This window comes from Drosophila subobscura, chromosome O, assembly GCF_008121235.1.
Source record: "Drosophila subobscura isolate 14011-0131.10 chromosome O, UCBerk_Dsub_1.0, whole genome shotgun sequence".
NCBI classification, from domain to species: domain Eukaryota; kingdom Metazoa; phylum Arthropoda; class Insecta; order Diptera; family Drosophilidae; genus Drosophila; species Drosophila subobscura.
In genome coordinates this window covers 3,076,582-3,100,766 of record NC_048533.1, presented here as the reverse complement: position 1 = coordinate 3,100,766, position 24,185 = coordinate 3,076,582, and the positions used below count along the sequence as shown (strand labels likewise).

The 24,185-nt window shown below is 47.2% G+C and overlaps 2 protein-coding genes across 4 annotated transcripts in view; both read left to right on the top strand.

The window, feature by feature from the left end:
• Window positions 1-17,020, top strand: part of LOC117898024 (alpha-protein kinase 1) — a 51,573-nt gene extending 34,553 nt beyond the window's left edge. Inside the window, exon 5 of the mRNA XM_034807161.1 lies at window positions 16,999-17,020. The gene's annotated coding sequence lies outside the window, so the exon portion shown is untranslated. The remainder of the gene's footprint in view (window positions 1-16,998) is intronic.
• LOC117898021 (cadherin-87A) overlaps window positions 503-24,185 on the top strand; it is a 67,939-nt gene continuing 44,256 nt past the window's right edge. The window contains exons 1-2 of one of the 3 annotated variants that reach the window (XM_034807154.1): window positions 503-816; window positions 1,841-2,232. Coding sequence is in view for 1 of the 3 variants with exons in the window: in XM_034807153.1 (XP_034663044.1) it covers window positions 786-816 (31 nt within the window). In the remaining 2 variants the exon portion in view is untranslated. Of the gene's footprint in view, window positions 817-1,738; window positions 2,233-24,185 lie in introns of all 3 variants that reach the window. The other 2 variants (XM_034807155.1, XM_034807153.1) reach the window with 2 other exon arrangements.

Sequence of the window (24,185 nt, the reverse complement as noted above, 5' to 3'; positions counted from 1 at the left end):
GCGTAGCAACACACATACCATGGGAAAGCGGGATTTTCAAGTGCTGTCAATTCATCAATTCTGCCCAGGCTCCAATGAATGCAGAAAGCTATCTCAGGTAAATACATTTTGAAGATTATAGTCAGGATGTACAGGGTATTCAAAAGCCCATACTCATAACAGAAACATATTTACAAGCTTTCGAATTCTCTGGTTGGACGAATAACGCGTCTTCCGGCGTTAAAAAAAATACTGGAAGACACGAAAATACTTAAAAACTTCGGAATGCAAGGCGTGTGATGTTGACTTGTCTTTTAATTTTAATTTTTTTTATATATTACAGACATTATACATTGACTCATTAATCTAAGTCGCGAGTCTTGGTTTGCTTGTTATATTATTTAGAAAATCGAACAGGTATGCATAAATCGGTATATTTCCGACGGTCAGGCGGTATATTTAATCGATAAGTCAGCGGTCACACTGGTCGCGAAAGGGAACGCAACAAGTGCTCCAAAACACCCCAAAACCCCAACCCCCGCGTTTCTGTGTGCCCCACCAGCGTTTCCCCTTATCGGCGCAAGCACCGTGGAACCAGTATCACAACTTGTTTAACTTTTGTGCCGTGCTGGTCGTGACGGACGCTGCGCTGGCTCCGTGTTTATAAATTTTGCGTCGGCGGTCGCGCGGATTTGTTTATGAAAATTGTGTGTTGTAAACGCCGCGTGTGTGTGAGTGCATGGAGAAGGGCGCACGTTTGCCCGTACATTAGTGTTTGATTATTCCGTGCAGCGTGTGAAAAATTAATGCTAAGTTGGATAGAAAATAGCGAAAAAGGTAAAAGCAAGCAGGTGGCAAAAGAGATTTAGTGAGAAGTGGTTCTGTGTGCCGCGGTTGCGTCGGCGCAGCAGAGGGCGTTTCAAAGGTGTGTGTGTGTGTGTGTGTGAGACTGGTTTTTCGGCTGCTGTTTAAATTGGTGTGCGTGTTTGTGTTTGTGAAGCAACAATTTAATTACTTTCAAGAGCCGTTCAATTACAAAAACCAATTGCAAATATGTGTAATTTGCTTTCGATTGCATTTGGTGCGTAATTACATTTTTGGGAATTCACCCAAAAACAAGCACAAACACATGCGGAACGCAACAGTGTGTAATTGTGGAAGGGGAATAGCCCCAGAGGGGGGCAGCCTCCAGCGCTAGATGGTGGCGTAATCGTAATCTTTTTGCCCTCCTCTTAATGATTTAATTGAGAGAAGCGTAAATTGCAAGACTGAAATTCAATTTACCGTTTGACTTTTGCTAGACCGTGAGAGCCCCCAAAGTGTATTAGAACAAGGTGAGGACTTTCTCACAAGGAGAGTGACCTGGAAGAGTGGGAATACCCCACCATGAGGCGATCGTGAGAGTAATCTTAGGATTCCTTTCCTTGTATAACAACAACATATTGGCAAAGACAATTTAGGAATTCTTATTTGTCTTTGATATTGGGGTGTCCACACACACTCTCAAAGAATCTCTCACTGTGTACGTTTCCCATTGTGTACGTGCGTCGCGTGCCGTTTTGCTGCATTTTCTTTTGCATTTGCGCGACGCGACGGGAAAACGTTCTTCCGTTTGTTTGCTTTTCCAATCATCAGCAAATAGTGGAAATGACAGCATTAATAAAACCAAAAACCAGTTGACCGTGATATAGTCGTACAACAAAAGCTTGCAAAATATTCAAAATAAAAAGTGAATGATTTAATTGTGGAATTATTTCAGTGTGTGCTTGTGTGCCCCCCTACTCGTGCCCCTCTCGCACGGTCTCTATTCAGTGTCTGTCGAAGGGCATTTCGTCAATGAATAACGGCAGTTTTATTGTAGCTTGTGGAGCTTAGGAGGTGCGAAAACGACAAAGAGGAAAGAGCTTAGAGGTGCGAAAACGAAGAAGAGCCAAAGTACATCACCTTTGTGTCAGCTGAAGCAGAAGCAGAAGTCAAAGCAGCGACAGCAGCAGCGACTGCGACTGCGAAGCCGGCATTGAACAAGCAATAAAACAGAAGAGAGCAAGTAAAAGATAACAACAAAACGCAACACGACGTCAGCAGACCAGACCCTCGGTGGGGCCCCACATTCCAGCGGCGGGCATTTTGTGCGTCGGCATTTCATCAGCTGCAGGCGGAGGCCAGGCCGCCGTCAAGTCAGGCTTGGGGTCACCGGTCAGGCCCGAATCTTTTGCGGTAGCAGAAAAAACAGCATCAGCATCAGAGTCGTGGGTAAGTGAAACACATGTGTATGGCTGGGTGAGGGTGCATTGGTGTACAATGTACATCAAAGTCAATTTTTCTGCTGTACTGCCACATCTTGTGCGCCTTCTCAGTCGTCTCCGGGCCATACCCTAATGGCAGAGAAGAATTTTATGATTTTATGGAAATGTTTGCAGATAGCTCAGCATTCCCTTAGGAAATATACATATGTACACTCTCCATTAGCAGAAGGAGAGAGCCATGTGCAGCTCTTTATTTCTCTAGCTTAAATTTCTCTTAAGTTGTAAAGTTTCTTGTAACGATCGGTTTTTCAGAGTATCACAGTGTCGGTCTAGCCTTTGTGTTTTTGTTGTTGTTTGGATTTTCTGCTTTTGTTCTTCTCCTCCTTCTCCTTCTTGTTGCTGTTGCTGCCTGTCACGCCCTCCCGCTCGCTGCCTGCCTGACGGGAGGGCCATGTGAAAACATTTTTGCGTAGAAATTACATATTGTTTCGTTTCGCCTCTCTTTCTCCCCTTACACCTGAGGGTTACTTGTTGTTGCCGTGTACTTTTATGGGTCGTAGTCATCCATCGTCGTAACCCTGTGCCCCTCTCTCTGTCGTGCTTTAACAGGGCATCGCTTTCTGCTCATCAAAGCACAAAAAAAACACATCCAAAGGCGACGGCTACGGCTACGGCCACAGCGGCTGCGATGCGCTGTGCTGTGTCCCTCAATTATGTTAATTATGAATTGCTCTGCATTTGTGAGAGTGTATCTGTGTGTGTGTGAGAGCCAGTCAAGCGGGTAAGTGGGCTTTTGGGTTGCACAGGTGGAAGGGGCGAAGGTGAGGGCAGAGGAACAGGTGCAAGACACACAATTGTAACCCAAATTCAACGGATTCTCCTCTCCATTGCCAACAAAAAATTGATTCATCACCCATGTGGCTCCTCTCTTGATGATCTTTTAATGGGCCATAAACCCCATTAAAGACACCCCGATCTAATGGCAATGAACTTCATTTGCTTGAGAGTTCCGCTGATACTCGTCGTGCTAATGGATCTCTCTCTTTCGAGTGGTTTTTGGGAGGGAGCTTCAGCTATTAGTGCCACAAAACAAATGCGTGATTATGAGGCAAATACAGTTGTTGTTCGAATGCTAATGATATTTCCATTTGGAAAGAGGGCGAAAAAAAACGTTATGGAACACATACGAGAATGTATTATGGAATGGCGTTAAATATGAAATATAATAACAGATTACAGTTTTCGTTTCTTAGAATGGGATCAATAAAAACAATAGAATATTGTTTACTTAGAATTGATTTGCTTTTTGTGGAATCATAAAGTGTTACTCGGGTTTCCATTCGGTTGTTTATGGGTTTAGATTACATCGTGTCAGAATCTCAGATCTCTCTTCAGTTTTGTTGCGTTTCCTTAAAGGAAATCCTCATTCAGCTACCATTTTCCATCCTCCACAGTCAGCCACCCGCTTATCACATTCTTTTGGCGCCACATTCCCTGTTGGAGCATACTTTTTCAAATGAAATTTATCGCGGATCCAGCAACAGCAGACGGGAGAAGCAACAACAATAGATCAGGGGAACATCCCACAACCAGCCAGTCAGCCAGCCACTGCTTCCATTTTATCCGTCGCTGGAGAATTTCGTAATTTCCAAATCACAATATTAATGCAGGCCGAGGCCGATGCCAATGGGAGCCCCTGCCCCACAGCTCCACAGCTCCACAGCTCTGCTCCTGCTCTAACAATGGGAAAAATGCGAATCGAGCGTTGTTGCAACAAGAGGGGAGGGAAGGCACAGGGGGAGCTACTTTTTTTTTTGGGAAACCTTTCAACAATGGAAAACTTGCCCAAGCCGTCGTCCACGGAACTGCGTCCAAAGTGCCGCAGTTGTTGCTGTTTTCTGCTGCTGCTGCTGCTGCTGTTGGCATCGCCCAAGCCGGAAGATATTTTATACTGGCTTGCAACCGAGCCAGGGCTAAGGGGGGGTCTGGGTGCCGCCGCCGCCTGTTCCATGTTTAGACAGAAACAAGTTTTATGCTTTGGCAATGATGACGCTATGGCTATGGCTCTATGGCCAGAGCTACGGCCCCTCCGCTGACCAGTCCATCGGCTTTTGTGGCCAACACTGCCGGCAGCTGCTTTTGTTGTTCTTGGCCAGGCCTACCACTACCCTATCCACTGCCCGCAGCCAAAAGCCAGACCCGGTCTACTCCCGAGCGCATTTACCATTCCCACTCCTCTCGTATCATAGTGTGTGTAGTGCAGTGTAGTGTGTGGTGCAGTGTAGTGTGTGGTGCAGTGTAGTGTGTGGTGCAGCCGCTGTGTAGTTTTGAACTAGTTGCGGCGCATCAAATCAAGCCGAACCATTGTCCAGCCGTCTGAGCGAACGTCTCGTGGCGATGGCAGCGTGATAACACAATGAATCACGAGGAATTTCGGTATTATACATTTTAGAATTCTTACTGAAAATTGGCATTGCCATTTAACACGAAAAAGTTGGAAATTTGCTACATTTTTAAACATTTCTCACACAGTTTTCCTCTCATATTATAATTATGTATGGAAGCAATCACGCCCTGGTGGTGCTCTCATCTTTAGTTTCCCGCACTGCCACTAGGCCACTGCCCGGCTCTGTCTGCAGAGTTCAGTTCCACCATTACGCCCCTACCAAAACCCCACTCTGCCATGACCCATTCCCCGTTCACACATCGCACTTTTTGGTAATGTTCACAATTTGGAAATTAACTGGTTTGCCTTCCCCTCTGGAGGCCCTGCCCCCCTGGAGCGAAGGAGGAGACTTGTCTGGGGCCGCTGTGCAGAGCGTCTGTTCGTTTTTCCTAGCCATTTGTATTGTTTGATGGCGGCGTTCAGACGGAGAGACAGACAGACACACGGACGGGGCGGTACAACTTTATATGTAAAAGGCTGAAATGAGCTTAAAGTTTTCCTTGGGCTTCGGTTTGGTTCTTTTAGTTTTTGGCGTCGTGGTTTTTCGACCGTCTGGGATTGCGTCCCCGAAAAAGTTTTCTGTAAATCGAGTAAAGGGTGGGCGGGCAAGGGTTTCAGTGGATTGTGTGGCAGTCGACCATTCAGGCGCGACAGGAAGACAGCGCCCGGAAGGAAGTTCATTTTGTGCAACTTAACGTTGCCTCTTCCCCCCTTCCTCACTCTTTTTGTTTGTGCGGAAAGGGGCTGCCGTCTGGCTTGCATTTCCTTCGAAAAATCGGATGCGAAACAAAAGATTTCTTGACTGTTGTAAAAGTACAATGTGCAGCATGGAGAGGATCCACAAGAAAGGATCAAGATAAATGTTAATTATTGTTTTCCTAAGAGCTTAATAGCGGGAAATGCCTCAAATACGCCTTGGCAGAGACACTGATCACGTCTCTCTTCTGCTTCCTCCTAGAGCTTCTTCACGTTGGATCAAATCGATAAGCGAGCCAACGCCGAAATGAGTCCACACTTGAGAGGGAAGACCTCCAGTTATTAATACACTTTGCTCTGTCTCTCTCCTTCATCTTCTGCTGCATTTTGTGCGCGAAGCAATTTAAAGAATTTCTTATCGGAATTTATGATCCTCCTACACAACTCGAACGGGGGAAGGAGGAAAAGAGCTAATAAATCAAACCATGTACGAATGGCACTCGTAGTGGAACGTGTGCTCAAGTGTGTGTGTGTGTGTGTGTGTGTCTGTGTGTGTGTGTTTGTATGTCGAATGATGAACTGTACACAGGAGAGTGGCCAAGCAGCAGCAAGTGCTTCCCACTAATCTCCCTCTCTTCCTCTCTTCCGCTCTTCCGCTCTTCCGCTCTTCTGCTCTTGCTCACTCTTTAACTTTTTTCGGTTAATGACAAAGAGAGGGACGAAGGCAAATTGGACGTCTGTCCCTCCGTGTGCCCTCGCCTCCTACACACATACTAAATTTTTAATCAAGTTTGGCAGCAGCTGTGATTCCACTTTTGGAGTAGCTCCCTCTCTCTCTCTCTCTCTCTCTCTCTGGTTCTCTGCTCTATCTTGTATCCTTTAGCCACTGTGCTCCTCTCCCTGATGTTCTTCGTCCTTGCTTGCTGGCAGAGCGAAAAATGCAATCAACGTCAAATGCGCTTCGCAAAACTTTGCGCAAAATAATAGAAAAGCCATTAATTTCACTTCTCGTCGAAGATTCCGTCTGCTCCGCTTCAGAGGCGAAGGCAGAGAGGCGACGGGCGGCAAGTGCCTGGGCGTGGCGACTCGGACATATGGCGACACACAGCACGGAAGATTGGGAGAGGGAGGGGGAGGGGGAGGGAAACGAAAGTAAAGTAATTTTTAATTATGCGCATAACGGGAGTCAAACTCTGATTGGAATTACACGAAATCCGATTAATCGGTCACTGAATCCGATTTCCATCCGCTTTCCGTAGAGGGTGGATGGAAAACTTTTCCCTCTAGGTGGTGGGAGAAGCAGCGGAAATGACACAAAGTTCTGAGCTAAAACAATTTTCATTAGCAAAAAAAACAACAAAAACAAAGGCAACAAAAGAACCGCTAATTTCACTTACAATTAGCGGTATGCCAACATGTCGCATGCCCCACACACCCAGAGGCAAGAGTGCTGGCTGCCCCCAGGGAGAGCGAGAGAGAGGGATGGCCCACAACCACATGGAGCAAGGAGCGACACCAAACAAGTTTTCCAACTAAAATTACACGGAAAAAACGAGCAACTATTTGAGGGAATTATGCCAGGGATGCACTGAAGTGGGAATGCTCTTAAACAAAGGAGTATTTCCGATGCAACTCTGACGCAGAGTCTATGGGAAATGAGCAGTAAAAATCAGTTGAACAATTTCAGATATCCATGGCAAAAACGCGTGAGAAATTCCTTCGCTCAGTGGAGTGACATGAAAAAAACAGAGCGGAGAGAGGAGGGAAGAGGAGCTGGTGTAGGTTCAACAATTTGTTTAACATTTATGAGTGACAATGGGCGGCTGTGGCTGTGGCAAGGGGCGTGGGGTGTGGGGCGTGGGGAGCAGTTATGTAAAACAAAGTTTAGCCAACGGTCAGGCGGCGGTAATGCAATAAGAAACTTTTGCACAAATTGCCTTCCGCTCTACGCTCTACGCTGTACGCGCCACGCTCCTAGCTCGGACTTTGGACTGCATTAAAGTTGTCAAATGAAGTCGAACTTCACGAGTAGATTGCCGGGGGCACAACTGTGACCTCTGACCAACTCTCTGTAGCTCTCCCCCATGAATCCCCCATGGAAAACGGACAAGTTTCCTCCTGTGTTGACACATCCTTGACGCTGGTGTCCTGCAGATTAGTCAAATGTTCTGTGATGTTTTCCTGTTAAACGGCGTCGCAGCAGAGAAGTATTTATAATTGCCAGCCTGGGGGGCCCTTGCTCAGACTTGTGCGAATCCGGTCAGCTACACTCACTCAGATACGCCCACAGTCGCCCCGAGGGTCGACCGACAAGTTTTTGTGTGCGAATGATGTTGAAAGATGTTTGCCCCAAAAGCTAAGCTTTACTTTTGTAAACTTTGTGAGCGAAAAACAAACACAAAAACGAGCGTGGGGAGGGGATCACTTATTGAAGAATCGCCCGGGGGTAAGAGTCTCTGCCATTGCTTGATTAAAGCCAACGGAAAAACATCCATTTCTTGGGAGTAACTTCATGTGAAACAGTCTCTAATATCACCTGCCATGCCAATCTTTGGATCAAATTAAAGTCTCGTATGCAAAAACTTTCCCAACCACCCTCTGTCGTCCCTCCCAGTCCCAGTTTGCTCCCCTCTGGCACTGCCGCCATCATATTTTGCCCCGAACGACGGTGTCTAACAAAGCAATTAGAGCCACGGATACGCCAACACCGTTCGAGTTTGCTAAGTAAACGACGCCCCCACTACCAGCATCTAGGAACGAAGAGCGAGGAACCCGAACCCGAACCCGAACCTCTACCCGGGCCCATGCCCCAGGGCAGCATATTCATTAGGAAGTGTGTCCCGGAATGGGGGAAGAGAGCAGGAATATTCCTTCCCTGGCTGCTTGCTGCCCCTTTCTCGAGCAAACTTATGGGTCACTTGTTCAAGAAATTGCACAAAACTTTGGCATCCACAGGCAGGCAGGAAGTAAAGGGGAAGGCTACAGAGAGAGAGAGGGAGAGAGAGAGAGTGAGCTCAAGCCATAATAAGAGGGGACAGGACAGTAGGAGTCGGAGCACAAAGGGGAGGAGAGGAGATGTGCCTGACTAATGAGAGGACTCTTCGACTGGCACCATGAATATAATTAAATGAGTCCAAGGTGTAAACTAGCGAATTGTTTGATCCCCCAGCGCACTCCATCTTTCACTACCTCTCCACTCTCTGTGCCATCGTTCGTCACTCTTCCCTTTTTTGTCGTATCCTTCTGGTCCCGTTAACTTTGTGCCCGCTCAGCAAAAATGTTGTTCAAACTTTCTTCTTGGGCCTCCGTCATTTTTTCCCCCCCTGCACTTTTTCAACAGCATTTTTTTTGTGGCCTCCTGACGGGCACTTTTCAGTCACCGACTTGATGCTCCAGTTAGCCAACTGTCAGTCAAGTCAGTTGATCGTTTACCGGGCTGACAGGGACCAGCACTGAGTGGTCGTGGTCCTTGCTGGTGGACAGTGTCGCAGTGCCAGATACTCTTTAGTTAGATAATTGGCAAGCGCTGCAAAACCAAAGCAGAACAAACGCGGGTGTAAGCATAATTTCGAAGGTGAGTGAAGAGACAAGAGGTAAGAAGATTTTGTTCGCTTGAAAAAGTGAAATTCAACAGCATTCCACACGCATACACTTGCATTTGTGTATGCACCTTCGAAATGCAGTGATTAGCCCCGCTCTCCCTGCCGCTCTCTCTTGCATGCACACGATGTGGGCTTCGTCAGGCGTTCGGCTGATCAGTTCTCTTAATACTGTTCAGCTTCCAGAGATGCGAAGACGGAGATAGAGAGAACGAGATAGAGAGAGACGCAGCAAATGGCTTGCGAAAACCAAGAAACTCTTGCAATTCCTCTGCCACTCTGCTCGCTCGCCTTTGAACGTTGTGCTTATTAATCAGCAGGTTAATGAGGGGGGAGGAGGTTGTAGGTGTGCCTTTCCTTTGGGTAAATGGGGGGATAAAGAGACGAGAGCACCAAGGTGGCGCTCCGATGACTGTTGCAGTTTAGCGTCTAATTAAAAAGTTCTACGCCCGAGAGATTGTCTCTGTGTGTGTGTTTGTGTGTGTGTGTGTGTGTGTGTGTGTGTGTGTGTGTGTGTGTGTGTGTGTGTGTGTGTGTGTGTGTTTGCAGCAGCAGCAGCAGCAGCAGCAGCAGAGGAACAGATTCCGCCGAGTCAAAGACGGAATCAACTTTCTATGGCACCACTTTCGCTGCCTTCCTCCCCTTCCTCCTCACCCATGAATATTCTTGTTCTTGCATCAAACCCGTTTCCCTCTATCTGTCTCTCTTTCTTACTCTTTATGGTAATGAATGGGTCAGGCGCAAAAAAAGTGGAGCTTTGATTTCTGTTACCGCTGCGATGCTGCCTGCTGCCTGCTGCTTGCTGCTAACCGCAAACGCAAATAAGAGAAAGACCAGAGACAGAGAGAGAGAGAGAGAGAGGAGAAAGAGAAGCGGAAAAGCAACAACTTGTGATGTGACATTGGACCCCCTTCAATGCTTTTTCAATTCTTTCTTTTTATCATATTTTATTTTTCACGCTGCTTTCGTAACTCTATTGACCCTATTCGCAGGTGTCTGTCTGTCCATCTGTCTGTCTGGCTGTCAAGTAGTAGTAGTGAAGCCCCCGCTCTACAGAACGAAACATTGCCTTGGCTTTCACCTTCTGCCTCATGCATTTTATGTACTGCCACACCACACAAAGCCCACCACACACCACCACACACACACATCATCTCTTCAGCTGGAATGCATGCGAAATATTTCGATAAATGTGTGTTCTTGTGTGACAGCCAGGCGAAGAGTGGAAGAATGCGAGGAGCGCACTGCTTGGCTCCTGGCCTGTGCTCTTCCTTATTTGCTCTGACTGGATGCCGGTTTGTTTTTGTTTCCATAGATCTGTTGTACGGTATACCCTGTACTAAAAAAAGGGCATATATTCGATTTGCTGGCTCTGATAAGAAGTTAGACCTGCTAGGGCATCTCTCCTTCGATCATCGGAAACACTGACATTCCATCTTGTGTTTTTTTTTCGAACCCACTCCCCTCGGGGCGTTAACTTTTGCACGCATTGATGACGAATGGCCCTGGAAAATGATGAATGTTTAATGGGGCAATGCCACAGCAAAAACATTTGAGGTAGCATATTGATGCGGTGGCTGGATGCACAGTGGGGCCCGGTCCGGTCCGGTCCATCCGTCCCCTTTCGGTTGGTTTGCTTTCAGATTGTGGATTGGCTGGTTGGGGGCATCCATCCGTGCACCATGGAACGAACTTTGAAATTCTCACATGTCCCGAATATCAACAAAGTTCAACGATGGAAAAATATTGTTAAAAATGCAAGGGAATTGCATTTAAAAAACTTTGGCTTTGATTTTGAGTGGCGAATATTGAGAGTGAAGGGTCATACGATGCTTTCCATTTATGGTTATAAAAATGCTTTTAGTATGCTCCATACGGGTATGCCCTTGGCTTTAAGCCATTTAAGACAATAAACAGTTAGCCTTTTCGAAGAGAAGAATCTTAGAAGGTTTTTTTTATTTTTGGTAGATTTAAGAATATTATTCTCTTGATTATTTTTATTCTCGAGTGATCATTAATCATTGGTATAACTCGTATGAATATCTTATCGATTATCTGCTGATGATCGTTAGATCATGATTAATTTCAAGTTAATAAAAATAATCAAAAAACCCATTTATTTGAAGTGTCTTTCCCTAATTGTTTTTCGATGTTATAAGAACTTGAGCCTCCTCTCAGAATGTTTTCAATGTCAAGTGAACTCTTTTTCGTTCCACTCGCTTCCCTTACTTGAGTCTTAAACAATTTATCTCTAAATTTTCATATGCTTCCACCTTCCCTCGCCCTTGCCGGATCTCATGAATCCCCAAGTACACAGGCTCCCCCTTTGGATTCCTTTGTAAGTACATCTGAGCTCTATCTGTGCCTCTCACCCTCTCACAATAATGAGTTACATTCCATGTGGAATATTTTTTCTGTAGCAATGTGGGTTTCTGGTATAAAAATGTCTGTTCTCCTCCCTTTTGCTCTGCTTGTTTTCCCATGGTTTTTTTTTTTTTGTGCACCTCGTTTATCACATTTTTGTTGCTGGATTTAAGCAAGTCTATCAAAAATATGTGTATTCGTAATTGCAGTAACACACATACATACATGTACCCCAAGGAGGTGTTGCGGAGGGGGGACAGATTCATCCATGGAGATACGGATGATGCCAGTGCAAAAAGACGACGAAAATGAAGGAGAAACAAGAAGAGTTTTGTGAGGAAAAGCGACAGCATCGACGTTGTCATCGTCAAATGATGTCATGTTTTATCTTCCCCCCTGCCCCTTTCTCACACTCTGCTCTCCCTCCATCTTTCACTCTATCTCTCTCTCTCTATCTCTGTTTGTCTATTTCTTTAACGATTTACCGTTTTGGACAAATCCAAATCCAACACGAACCCCAACCCCAACCTCAACACAACCCCATCAACGACGTCGAGCAGTAGGGTGATGGGGTTTGGGTTTGGGTTTGGGTTTGCCTTCTTTATGAATCAGTTACCAAGGCGCTGATGCTGCAATAAAAGGTGCGATTTATCATAATGGCTGACGCATGTAGAAGACAGAGGAGACGGGTAGATATGGCCCCCTGCCCCCTGCCCATGCCCCTGCCACTTTCTCTCTTCTCCTATAAAAGGCATCCCAAAGTACATTTATATTTTGCAATATAACGCAATGTGGAGGAGCTCCGCTCCTGCTCTGTGGATTGTGTGGATTGTGAAGCCATCGATTTCATTTCATTTCGTTTTTGCCATTTTCCGCATTTTTCACAAATCTGTTTTATACACACCACCGACGTACACACACACACACACACACAGAGCTATAGCTCCATATACGGTGGGGCTTTCTTCTATTGATGTGTGTGTGTGCGAGTGTGTGTGTGTGTGCGTTAGAGTTATCTGAGGCAGCCGCCAGACGCCGCCAGTCGCCACCAGTTTCCATATTGATTACAACAAATTTTCCCCCGTCCGTCGCCATTTCGCTTGGTAGTTGTCGCCGGAACGGTAGTAGGAGCCGGGAAGTTGGAAGCTGAAGGAGGACGAGGTCTGGCATAGAGGAAAAGAGAGAGAGAAAAAAAACACAAGATTATGTAACTGATACCAGCGAGTATTGTACATGTGTGTGAGTACGTACAGTAGTTGATGGTCTGTCCCAAACATTCCCACGTATCATTAAAGCTCTATTAGCGCGACATGTGCGCAAGGCAATGGAAATGCGATTTGGCAAAAACAAAACTGAAGATGGAATGAAAGCTTAAGAGCAAGCGAAAGGCAATGGGATGCGATCCCCCTCGTCCGCCAACCATCATTAAGAACAGCGACGTAAAGCGATAAAGAGATTGCCAAAACTTGGACCATGCCCTTATCCAGCAAGAACAGCTTCGGACAGGTTCGGTTCCTCCACCCGTCTCTCTCTTTAGTTGATCTTCCATTAAACATGCGCTCTCTTGCATCGTGTTCCGCGCTCTCTTCATCTCTCTCTTCATCTCTCTCTTTGTGCTAATCGCAGTTGCAGTTCTTTGCTGTTTATTCTTTTTCAATACCGTTGAACAAATAGAAGTGAATAGTTTGCAGCATTTATGTACATACAGCTGTGAAAAAAATAATAGCACCACCACCACAAGCAATTTTCAAATAGTTGCCCAACTCACATTTTTAACTTTAAGGAAACTTTAAGCACATTTTTAGAAAGGGGAGACTCTTACAAATCTGAGAACAACAAAAAAAATCACCTTTTTTGTAAGGCTTTTAAGTTATTTAAGGAACTTTAGTGAAACTCGTAAAATTAGGCGAAAAAAATAATAGCACCACTTTTGAAAAATGGATTTACAATTTAAAAAATGACCAACAAGTAACGAATTTCTTAGTTAACACTTTTGAACTATTAATTCTAAATCAATACTTATCATTCAAGATTTAGTTCAGTGTCCTATTTTGGCAACATCAGCTGCGCATCGTCTTGGCATGGAATCCACTAAGTCCAGGCATAGCTTTTGGGGAGCTTTGGACCAGGACTCTTAAATTTGTTCTTAAAGTGATCCGACAGTGGTTGGTTTGGAATCAGCAACTGCCTTCTGGACGTCGGACCACACATTTTCGATGGGTTTTATGTCAGGCGACTGTGCAGGCCACTTTAACACGTTCAGTGTTGGCCCCGAACCATTCCTTTGCTTTCATGCTGGGGCTATTTTCCGTTTGAAAGACGCATACGAGTGGAATTTCGTATTCTGCAAAGGGTAGCATTACTGTCTCCATGAAATTCAAGGACTCGTGCTGATCCATGATGGTTTATAGTCAATGTATTGGCCCTACTTCATAGTAGGAGAAGCAGGCCCATACCATTAAATTCAACCTTTTATTTTTAATGGTTTTCTTTGGTGTACTGGTGTTCCTTGAACGCCTTAACTATGATCGAGATCCCTTTTCAGTAAATAAAACACTTTTTACTCATCTGACATTAAAATTTATGCTCCATTATAGGGATGTCCAATTGGCATTCTCCCTTGCAAACATCATGTGCTTAGTAATTTGTCTGGCGTTTAAAAGTGCGATTTTTTTTGGGCAGCAGGCTTTTAGGCTATGTTGTCTAAGATATTTCCAAACTTTCTAGCTCGTCGCTTTTATTTTAAGCTCTTTTTTTAAGCTCGATAGCTGGCTTGAAGGGAACCTTCTTGCTCTCGCGAATCAGCCTTTTGACCCTAAAAGGGGTCATAGATCGTTTTCATCCACGTGTTTTACACTTTTCTTCATAGTTTAAGGCGTTTTTAATCATTTTATTGAAACTGCATACCAATTGACCAAATTCTCTGTAAGTTTTTACGTCAAACATAAATTGTTTTCAAGGGTCGCGCTTTTTCGCATTTCAGAGCTTTCCACGTATTATTGTAATGATTATTATTAGCTTTTATGATAGAAACAATGAAATATTAGTTAAAACTAATAAATACGTGGTTTATACAAAGTCAATTCCGCGAAATTACGGATATTCACTTAAAATAGTGCTAACGGTGCTATTATTTTTTTCGCCATATTCGTGGTATTTTTTCTTAAAGTTAAAAAAAAATATATAAAGACAGAATTTTGAAGAAAGGCAACACTTTGTTTGTTAATGGGGAATACTTAACTATATAAAAAACTAAAAAATTTAAAAAATCGCAACAGTAATTGCTTTTTTTTTGTCCAAGAACAAAATGTGTTGTAGTGGTGCTATTATTTTTTTCGCAACTGTATGTATGTATGTTGATGGAAGATCGGTGAGTGAAGGGTATGTCAAGTCTCGGTACCCGCACCTTACTCTTATTTCTTGTTTACTTCTTTTTGCACAGCACTGCTTTAGCCACCTACCTCCCCCTCTCCGCCCATGCAGTTACTGGCTTGACATTTAGTGCCGGCTGCTGCTCCGAAGCCGCTGCCGCTGCCGCTGCCGCTGCTCTGCTGCCTCTCCGCTGCTCCAATGCTCTGAACATTTCTTGGAGTCTGTCTTCGATGGCGACAGAGGCGGCTGCTGCTTCTGACTTTGGCGGCGGCTGTCTGGAATTCGGATGAACCGGTTTATGTGTTGTGTACGTGTGTGTTTGCGTGTGTATTTCTGTGGGTTGTAGTTGTAGCTTTACGGGTAGTTGTTGCTGGAAACTGGCGACTGGCGACTGGCTCCAAAAATACAAAATACTTGCACAGACCAAAACGGCTTTTGTGCGGAGAGAGAGAGAGGCTTGGCTTTTGGTTTTGGCTAACCAACTGGTCAACACACACACAAACACACACTCAGAGAGTGTATATTGTTGAAGGGGGGGCGGGAGGATACATGAAACAGCGCGCATATTTGTCGTTGTGGATTATTTCATAGCACAATTCTCTCGCCACTCATGAGTGTGTTTACGGGTGGGGGGAAGGAGCGGGGGAAGAGAAAATGATTGCGGTTCTTGTCCTCCCACCACTGTTGCGGCTGTTGTCCAGGCACAGCTCCTCGTTTTACTTCCTCTGCCCAGCGCCTTTCTCTCCTTGCCTGTTCCGGTATTTCGTTCCCTCTTTTGTTTCTTTTTCTGCTGGCTGCTGCTCTTTTCGCTGCTAATTTACATTGCAAAAATGTTCTCCTTCTCTTGGCTTTAGACGCAATTTGCAATTCAATAGTTTATAGATTTTCCAATTGTCAGAGTGGAGAGAGTGGAGAGAGTGGGTGGGTACCACAGAGAGGACAGGGGGCAGGCCATGTTGCATGTTGCGTGTTGCATGTGTTGTGTGGTCTCTGTGGGTTGTTGCGATTGTGACACAGCTTGCTGCTACGTAGCGGAGGTTCAATTTCGTAATTTGTTGATAACCAATTCACTTCTAAGCGAAAGACATCGTCTAGGATGTACCCCCCCTATGGCAACCCTTTCAAAACAGGCTTCTGACTGTACTTTTATCCGCCTCCCCCGCAAAACCAATCACTCAACGACAAGGACAACGGACACCAAATGGCCAACACTTTGCCATCAACAGAAGGATATAAAATTTGTCCTCTCATCTCCACTCATTTCTCTCTCTCTTTCTCTTTCTCTTTCCAAATTGCTGTGGCAGCGAGGGGGAAGTGAAACATTGTTTCCCCCTGCTCGTGCGCTGGTGCAATGTTTCGAGTGATATTCGAATGATGCCCGCAAACTATGCCAAAATCGCTCCAAAATGCGATTGGTTTTCAGAGCTATTGGCCACATTGCCGCACTCTCCTGCCTGCCCGCCGCTTTCCCTCCCTCTGTGGCATTCCCCCTCAATAGATTTCGATGCAAATTGATAATGAAATATGTGTGGATGGGGGAGAAAATGCAATGCAATGGAAATGCATCTGGGAGTGCCGCGCCTCTCCTCCCTTTGCGGGCGGCATTCTTATTGCTGCCATGCCAACACTTCCCTTTATCCCCCGCTCCTTCTCCCTTTCTGCGTTCCTCCTATTGGCCGTTTAATGCAATGCGGCTAATAAACGAAATGCGGTTAACGCAATGACAGTGCGATTAGCCTGAAACCATTGTGGCAGGATCCATCGTCTGCCCTGAAATGGGGGCCGACAGCTCCGTCGCAGTTGTTGCAGAGTCCTGTGGCTGCTGCCATCCTGCGGTTGCTTAAATCATAATCCACACTCATCTGTGTTGTGGGTGTGTGTGTGGCATGTGCCCCACAAGTCAAATGTGGAGGCAAGTGCAATGACAGTTGCGAATAATGTTTGAAAAAGGATAGGAAGTAAACTGAATTATACCGATGCATATTGACATATCAACAAAAATCCTCAGCACAGAAACTTCTCACCTAAAACTTAAATTTCAATTTAAGTCAAGGCAAATGTGTGCCCCACACTTTCACTCCAATCTCCAAGTAATCAATATCCCCATGCGCCCCGCACACCACACACTCTCTTCAATTACTGTGAATGATGTTTGTAAAACTTTTGATTTATTCAATTGTTTATTCATTCAGCGATGCGATACGATGACAAAACATTCATCCAGCAATAAATCTCAACGGGGAAGTGTACTCGCAAGTAAGAAATACTGACTGAGATTCTCTCTCTTTCGCACTCGGACGACGACGACGACGACGACAATAAATAACAACAATAATTATGCAAGACAAATAAAAAGGAAGTTCCCCCTCTTTCTGCGGCTCCTGGCCATTCATTCTTTCAATGATCCATAATTGCTATTAATTTTCAGAGAGTGGAATAGAGATTTGCATAGACTTTAGAGGGATGGGCAGAGGGAGAGGTTTTGCTTTATGCAAAACATAAATCCAAACAATTTCTTCGACACTTGAACGAGAGTTTTCCCCCGAAAGTTTTCCCTGCCTTTGCTTTTGTTGTCCTCTAATTTATTTAGCATTGTGTAAACTTGTTTCAAGGCTGAATAGGTTTTCATTTCGAATTGAAATTACTCTCGTAAATGGCAAATAATAGCAATAACCATAACAATCCAGTCATACAGCCATAAAACATGAAGGCAACTGCAGAAACGAACGCAGGAATACCCTCTAAAAAGGAGCAAAGACTGTGAGGAAGAAAATAAATAGCTTGCACATTTCCATGAGTTTAATTATTAGGTTTTATGCATACCCTCTCGCAGGGCTATACCCTGGGCTATCCGAAAAACATCCTCAAAAGAAAAACATTTGAATTACATCGAAGGCAAAATTCGACTCGCAAAAATGGCAAAAGGCAGAAGGCGCGCCCGTCCAGAAGTTGGCTGTTCGCCGACGACGAGGACTGCTGCGACTGTTTTTGGCCAAACTCGAAATCAAATTGTTCCAAATTACTTGCCCAACAGCAAAGCGAGAGTGGGAGAGGGGGCTGCCGGGAGGGCTGCTGTGGATGCCTGTGTGGCTGTCTGTTGGGCCAAATGAATAATTTGGCATCGCAGATAAACGAAATCAATGTCCAGGACCCACTCGAACCCCGAATGCACGAAACCCCAAAACCGAAATGGCAACATCTGCACATTTGGACGACAGAGAGGGGAAACAGAGAGAGAGGGTGGCAGGGAGGCAGGGAGGAGCCGCTCTGCCTGGGGAACTTGTTATTGAATTAAAGTGACTTGATTTACGGCACGTTCTGGTCAAAAGCTCTTAATGGCATTTGCCACGAGAGTCCTCTGATGGGGTCCAACCCTTTACAGGGGGCAGAGAGAGAGGGAGCGATGGCGGGTCATCTATTCTCTTCGAATGGAGTTTTCGGGGCAGAGTTTGGGAGTAACAGTCAATGTCAAAGTCAACGCTCGTATGCGTGATGTTAAGTATGCGACACTCCATGAAAAGTGATTGAAGTGTTGAGTAGCAGCCAAAGAGAGTGTTGCCAAGTGATGCCCCAGGGAGGATGACTTTTCATTAGCCAAACTTTTGATTATTACTCAATTTGTGTCTCAGTGACATCGATTACATGTCGATTAGGTTAGTGGCTGAATAAATGGAACAACAAAACTTGACATCCAATTGCCAAGCACTAACGAATCTCGCCTGTGCAAGTAATCAAGTGATTTGCCAAAAGTTTTCGATGTTTCGATGCCAGCAAGCCCCCTGCCCCCAGTGCGAAGCAGTGTTGTGGCAGCTGCTAATGTTGTTGTTGCATCAAGCACACAGATACATAGATACAGATATGTGTATGCATGTATGTACATAGATTGGAAACTAGAACTCAGCCTGGCACTCCCTCCCGCTCTTCAATAACAACAGATAGCGCTAATAATTTATGCATGTTGCATGTTGCATGCACCCACTGGCAACCCACTCTGCGGAGCAAGGTTTATCTTGTAGCTGCTGCCACGCCCTCTCAACCACAGACCCTGCGCGCCCCACGCTGACAGCGATGCCACATAATTTAATTAAAACTCTGCAGCAACCCCGTGAACTGCAAAACATTGCAAATGCAAATTATTATTAATTACAGTGCAGAGCAACTACATGCCTCCCCCCGCCCCCTCTCTCTCTCTCTTTGTTTCCCTCTTTCGTTCTGTTGGCTCTGCGGATAGACCACGAGACTCTGGGGCGACATCTGTCGACAGCGTCTGCTGCTGTGTGGCGGCATAAACAACTTCACTCTGGCATTGGTAAATGCATTTAAGAGAGCCACTGAAAAGAGGGATCTCGCAAACAAAGAGAGCAAGCTAATAGCTTCGGCTACAGAGGCTGCCGAATGCAACCTCTTGCTCAAAAGCATCTTCATTGCTTCTTGCTTGTGTTGTCGTGTGCCGATCATGAAGCAACTATAAAACATGAAGCAACTATAAAGGAGATCTCGTCGTCGGCAGCGTTCCTCCAATTTTCAGTGCTCGTTTGTCAATGCGAAGGTTCAGCGAGCTTGTTTCACTCGCACTCGTCGACGCGGAAGGTTTCCCTAGTTTTTGCCGGGACAAGTTTGTTTGTCGGCAGACAAAGGAGTCGTTCGTCGGCAGCGTTCCTCGGGTAATTTCCCCTACATTCTCTTGTCTGCCGTCGACGCGTGGTTGGGACATTGTCGTTTCAGTCACACTTACAGCTCACTGCCATGACTGTGGTGGGACGCAAGTATGAGCAGTTGCTCTCTCTCTCTCTCTGCACGCCCTCTCACTCGCACTTATTGACAGCATTGGTACGTTTCCCTCTACAAAGCCGACGAGACCTCCCTTTATAGTTGCTTCATGGTGCCGATCTCGTGCCGTGCCCATTCCCATTGCTCCCCTTTGTGCCCATGGAAATGCCACTCTTTTGCTCTTCGGTTTAATTGTTTGCTCTTCACTCCCTTAACCACAACAGCAGTACATTTCAAAGCGAAAATCTCGAATGCAATGGGCCTGTGCCCCATAGGCATCCGAGCGGGTGATGCGTCCGTGCAGCGCTGTGACATTGGAGGCCAAGGCAGTGCCCGCAAAATGGCCGTTGCCGGGTTTCGTTACCACCAGGACCGTGATGGTCGTCTGATCCGTAGAGCCCCCTGCCGCGCCATGATCCCGCCTCACGTAGGCTCTTTCGATCTCCTCCAGCGACAGTTGGCGGCACTGGGGGAAGGGGCGCAGCAGGTGATTGATGTGCGAGACGATGAAGCCAGCGATCCGTTGCACGGTGGGCGTGTCCGTGGGTATCTGCTTGAGGCTGTGGCAGAGGCAGTAGTGGTCCGGAATGTGGGCCGAGCGGCAGTCCCGCTGCTCGGGAACGGGCAGGAAGAGCGAGACGCCGCGTGGGTTGCCCAAGCGGTGCGATCGATTCCGAATGCTGGCGTCGCGCAGGCGCCCCTTGAGGTCCATCACATCCTTGAGGGTCTCGTGCAGATCGAAGGTCGTGACGAGGCGGTGGGCGTTTCTCTGCAGATTTCGCATTGCCAAGGGGAAGTGCCGCTGCAGCCAGGGGGGATAGAGGGCGATGCCCAGCGGCTGGGAGGCCTCCTGCATGCCCTGGAACGTCTTGGCGAACGGATCGAAGCGCAGGCCGTGGTCCGACAGCAGCAGGACGAGCGTGTGGTCCAGGATGCGGCTCTGGTGGAGCTGCTGCAGCAGCTGCAGGTAGTCCTGATCCGCGATCCTCGCGTAGTTGAAGTAGTCGTGGACGCCCTGCGTCTGCCACATGAAGGCGAAGAAGTCGCGCTGCTGCATGTGCGGCATCAGGCGTTGCACAAAGTCGAAGAGCACCTCCTCGTAGCGCCGCCCCGCCGTGCACTTGACATCGAAGTCGCCGCGTGCCTCATAGGTCGTGTGCAGCCGCATCTCCTGCAGCACGGGGCGCAGATAGAAGTCCGTGGGCTGGTGCTCGAAGCCTCGTTTCCGGTAGGTGAAGGTGCCCCCCTGGGCGGTGTCCTCCCCGAAGGCCGTCATGTAGCCCGCGTCGTGGAATTCGTTCCACAGGAAGCGGCACTCGTCGTAGCTCCGCCTGCGCCTCAGGCAGCGCCGCTCCAGCTCCTGGGCGGTGAGTCCCGTCAGCAGAGGCACGATATTGGGGTATGAGTTGTCGCCGACGCGATTGTAGCCCCACAGTTCCGTGTGCGGCAGATGGCGGATGTACGCTGCCACATGGGGAAAGGATCTGCGGTAGTGCAGATGCGACAGCGAGTCGATGCCCAGGACGAGGACCGACAGGCGCTCGGAGGGCAGCCCGCCTCCTCCTCTCTCTGCCACGGGGTGTGCAGCATGGGGGGGAGGCACAAACAGCAGAACATCGTGGAAGATGACACGCCCAAAGTCCACCCAGCAGTAGACCCTCAACATCTGGAGGCCATCGGGGACCCTCATGTACTCCGATCTAGGGTCCAGGCCAAAGGATTGAGTGCCCAGGACGTGGGTGCGGAAGTCCGTGCAGTACTGCAGCTGCTGGTAGGCACAGAGGACATCCCGTAGTCGACGGACGGCGCAGCACCGCCACAGATCCAACTCCACGAGGTCTCTGATCAGGTAGTTGTGCCCCTTGATGGTGGCGGCACGCAGCAGCTGCACCTTGGGACACTCGAAGGGCCCCAAACGTTGCACAAACGAGAGGGCCTTGGGCGAGACGGCATCCATGGCGGACATGCGGCAGCGCGAGGTGTTGACGAAGTAAACGCCCGTCTCCGCGGCGATGTCCGGTGCCTCGGGGCCGGGAAACTCGCTCCAGGTGCAAGTGTCGCGGTTGTACAGGTACAGGATGAGTGGCAGCAGCAGGAGGGTGCGCCATTTCAGGTGCAAATATCGCCAGAGGTCCATGCTGCCCCGAGAACCCAGAAAGACACATCTGTCAGAGATTGTCCCTTGAATGTTGACAACATTTAAAAGGATGGACTGATGCTCCACTGTACTCCACTCTCCCACTGAGTTTTTCCCTGCCAGAGCTCTGATTTTTCCCTCACTTGTGCGAGGCAGTAATTATTTCACCCAAATGGAGAGCGCACCTTGAGCGCCTTGTTATCAAACGAATGCCAAGCAAATTGCAGCCGAAAGAGTGGCACAAAAGAGTGGCAGAGGTGAGAGGAAAGTGCGAAATCCAATCAAGTTCTATCCTAATTAAAGCCTGAAGGAGGAGAAGCCCTCGAGGCGCAAACTCAATCACATCCCCAAGGCTCTCATTAGTTTTGCTCCTTTGCCTTTGTCTCCTTCTGTTTGTTTTTTGCTCTTTTCTTTCTACTCTTTTGGGAAGCAACTCAAACTGTGAAACTATGCTAATCGAGGGGGTAGGAATAGTAGGATGGGGATGCAGATCTCAGAGATGATTTTCCAGCAACCAATTAAATCAAAAATGTTTTCAATTAGGGCACAAAATAGCAGCAAGAACTCAACGTGTCCAAGACACACGCCACACAGGCACGAGGCTAGTGGCAGGTTACGGCCAGAGAGCGCTACTCCCGAGAACTGGCAATCCGCGGAAGCAGAGAGTGGAGAGTGGAGGAGGAGGAAAAGGGTAACCGGATCTATTTCCCAGCCAGAGACAAAATGGGGCATTCTGTGTGTTTCTCATTCAATTTTCATTCACATTTTTTCGCGCTCCCGCTCTCTCGTTTCACTCGCTTTCTGTCATTCTGCCTCCCCCGCCGGGCTTTCCACTCTCTCTCTCTCTCTCTGTGGGAATGCGATTTTCGCGCTGTTGTTTTCTTTAATTTTCCGCATTCGAAGGCAGCAGCAGCAAAGCGTCGACTTCCTGCCTTCCTGCTCCCACGCCTGCCTCCACCCGCTGTGTGTCTCTTTGGGTTGTGTCGTCTCGTTGGCAGCATCCTGTATCCTGTGTAAAACATATGCATACATTTTATACGGCATTACGGCATTACAATATTGCATTTGCTGAAACATTTCTCTCTCTCTCTCTCGCTCTCTCCTCACCTCTCCCTTTCCGCCCCCTGCCTGCCTTCCTTTCTTGCGTTATGCGAACCCTGCGAGAATCCCCACCGTGGAATCCCTGCTAGGATTCGCTGCTTCCTTCGTTAGCATTGAGTTACGGCTGCTGCTGCTGCTGCTTCTCGCTGTCGTGATTACCCTGTAATTTCTGGCTTGGGATTGGCTCAATTTCTCATGGCAGTCGTTGAACTTGGAACTATTTTACTCCAAGAATTGCATAGTGATCATATTCGGAATTAAACAACCCGCTTGGTGAAATACTCCACACATTCCACTCCCTTTGATCTGGTTTCAAGACACTCCGCGCTTTGTTTACAGGGTATCTGCTCTCTCGCTATGAAGCCTTTGCTTCAGTTCTCTCCTCGTGAGTTGTTTCTTTTATTTTTCATTCAGTTTTCAGTTTCAGTTTTTGGTTTTGACTTTGGGTTTTACCTGGGCTTTCCACTTGCCTTCACTCCCCAGGCAGGCAGGCAGGCAGGCAGGCAGGCAGGCATCCTCCCACCAGAAACCAGTATCTATTGCTCCTCCAGAGCCCTTTACCTCTGCCCCTGCTGCCGCTGCTGCCGCTGCTGCCTTCTGCCTGCTCCAATTACTGTTTGCCTAGTGGAGTGTCGTCCCCGTCCCCGTCCTCGTCGTCTTCGTCGTCGTTGGCGGAAATTTGTTTATTTTACGCGCATTGCGTTTTGCCGTGGCTTCGTTTCGGTTTTCGGGGTTTTCTATGGGGGTTTTCCGCGTTTCCGCATCTCAGGAACCTCTTTACACAGGAGGAGCAGCAGGAGCAGCAGGTGGAGGCAACACAGCAACACGAATCAGACATCCTCGAGCGAGTCGTCGTTGCCGCTAAGACAAAATGACAGCTAAATGCATCACAGGACACTCCCGTGGCAGAATTCATTTGGCGTGAATTTCGTTCTCTCTCTGTCTCTCTCTCTTTGGTCTCTATTTGGTATTTGCAATTTTTTCTGAATTTGTATTTTGCATTTTCCTGTAGCCGTTGACATTTTCCCTTCGCCTTCGCCGGGGAATTTGTACATTGAAGAGGTTTATGGCTGCTGTGCCACCGTGTGGCACCGTTGCCAGTTACAGTTGCAGTTACCATCAGAATATCTGCCACTCCTACAAAAGTAGCGGGGAACAGCTAGAGGAAGGTTCAGAGCGAGAGAGAAATGTCAGCAACAGCCAAGAGAAGACTGCCCAAAAAAGCCAACCGGAAACAGGTGGGGGGAGCGAAGGACTCTCGCTCTCTCCCTCTCTCTCTCTATCTTTGTTGCTACATAAGTTGCTCATAAAAGTATGTTGCACAAACAAAGCGTAGAATCGCCGAACGAAAACCTAATGAAAATGCCGTCAAAGCTGAGTAAATGTTTTCGTTGCGCAGCCTTTTGGCTTTTGTCAGGACAGAGGGATAAAGCGGGCAGAGGCAGGGGATTGCAGGGAGTCAGAAATCATTATCC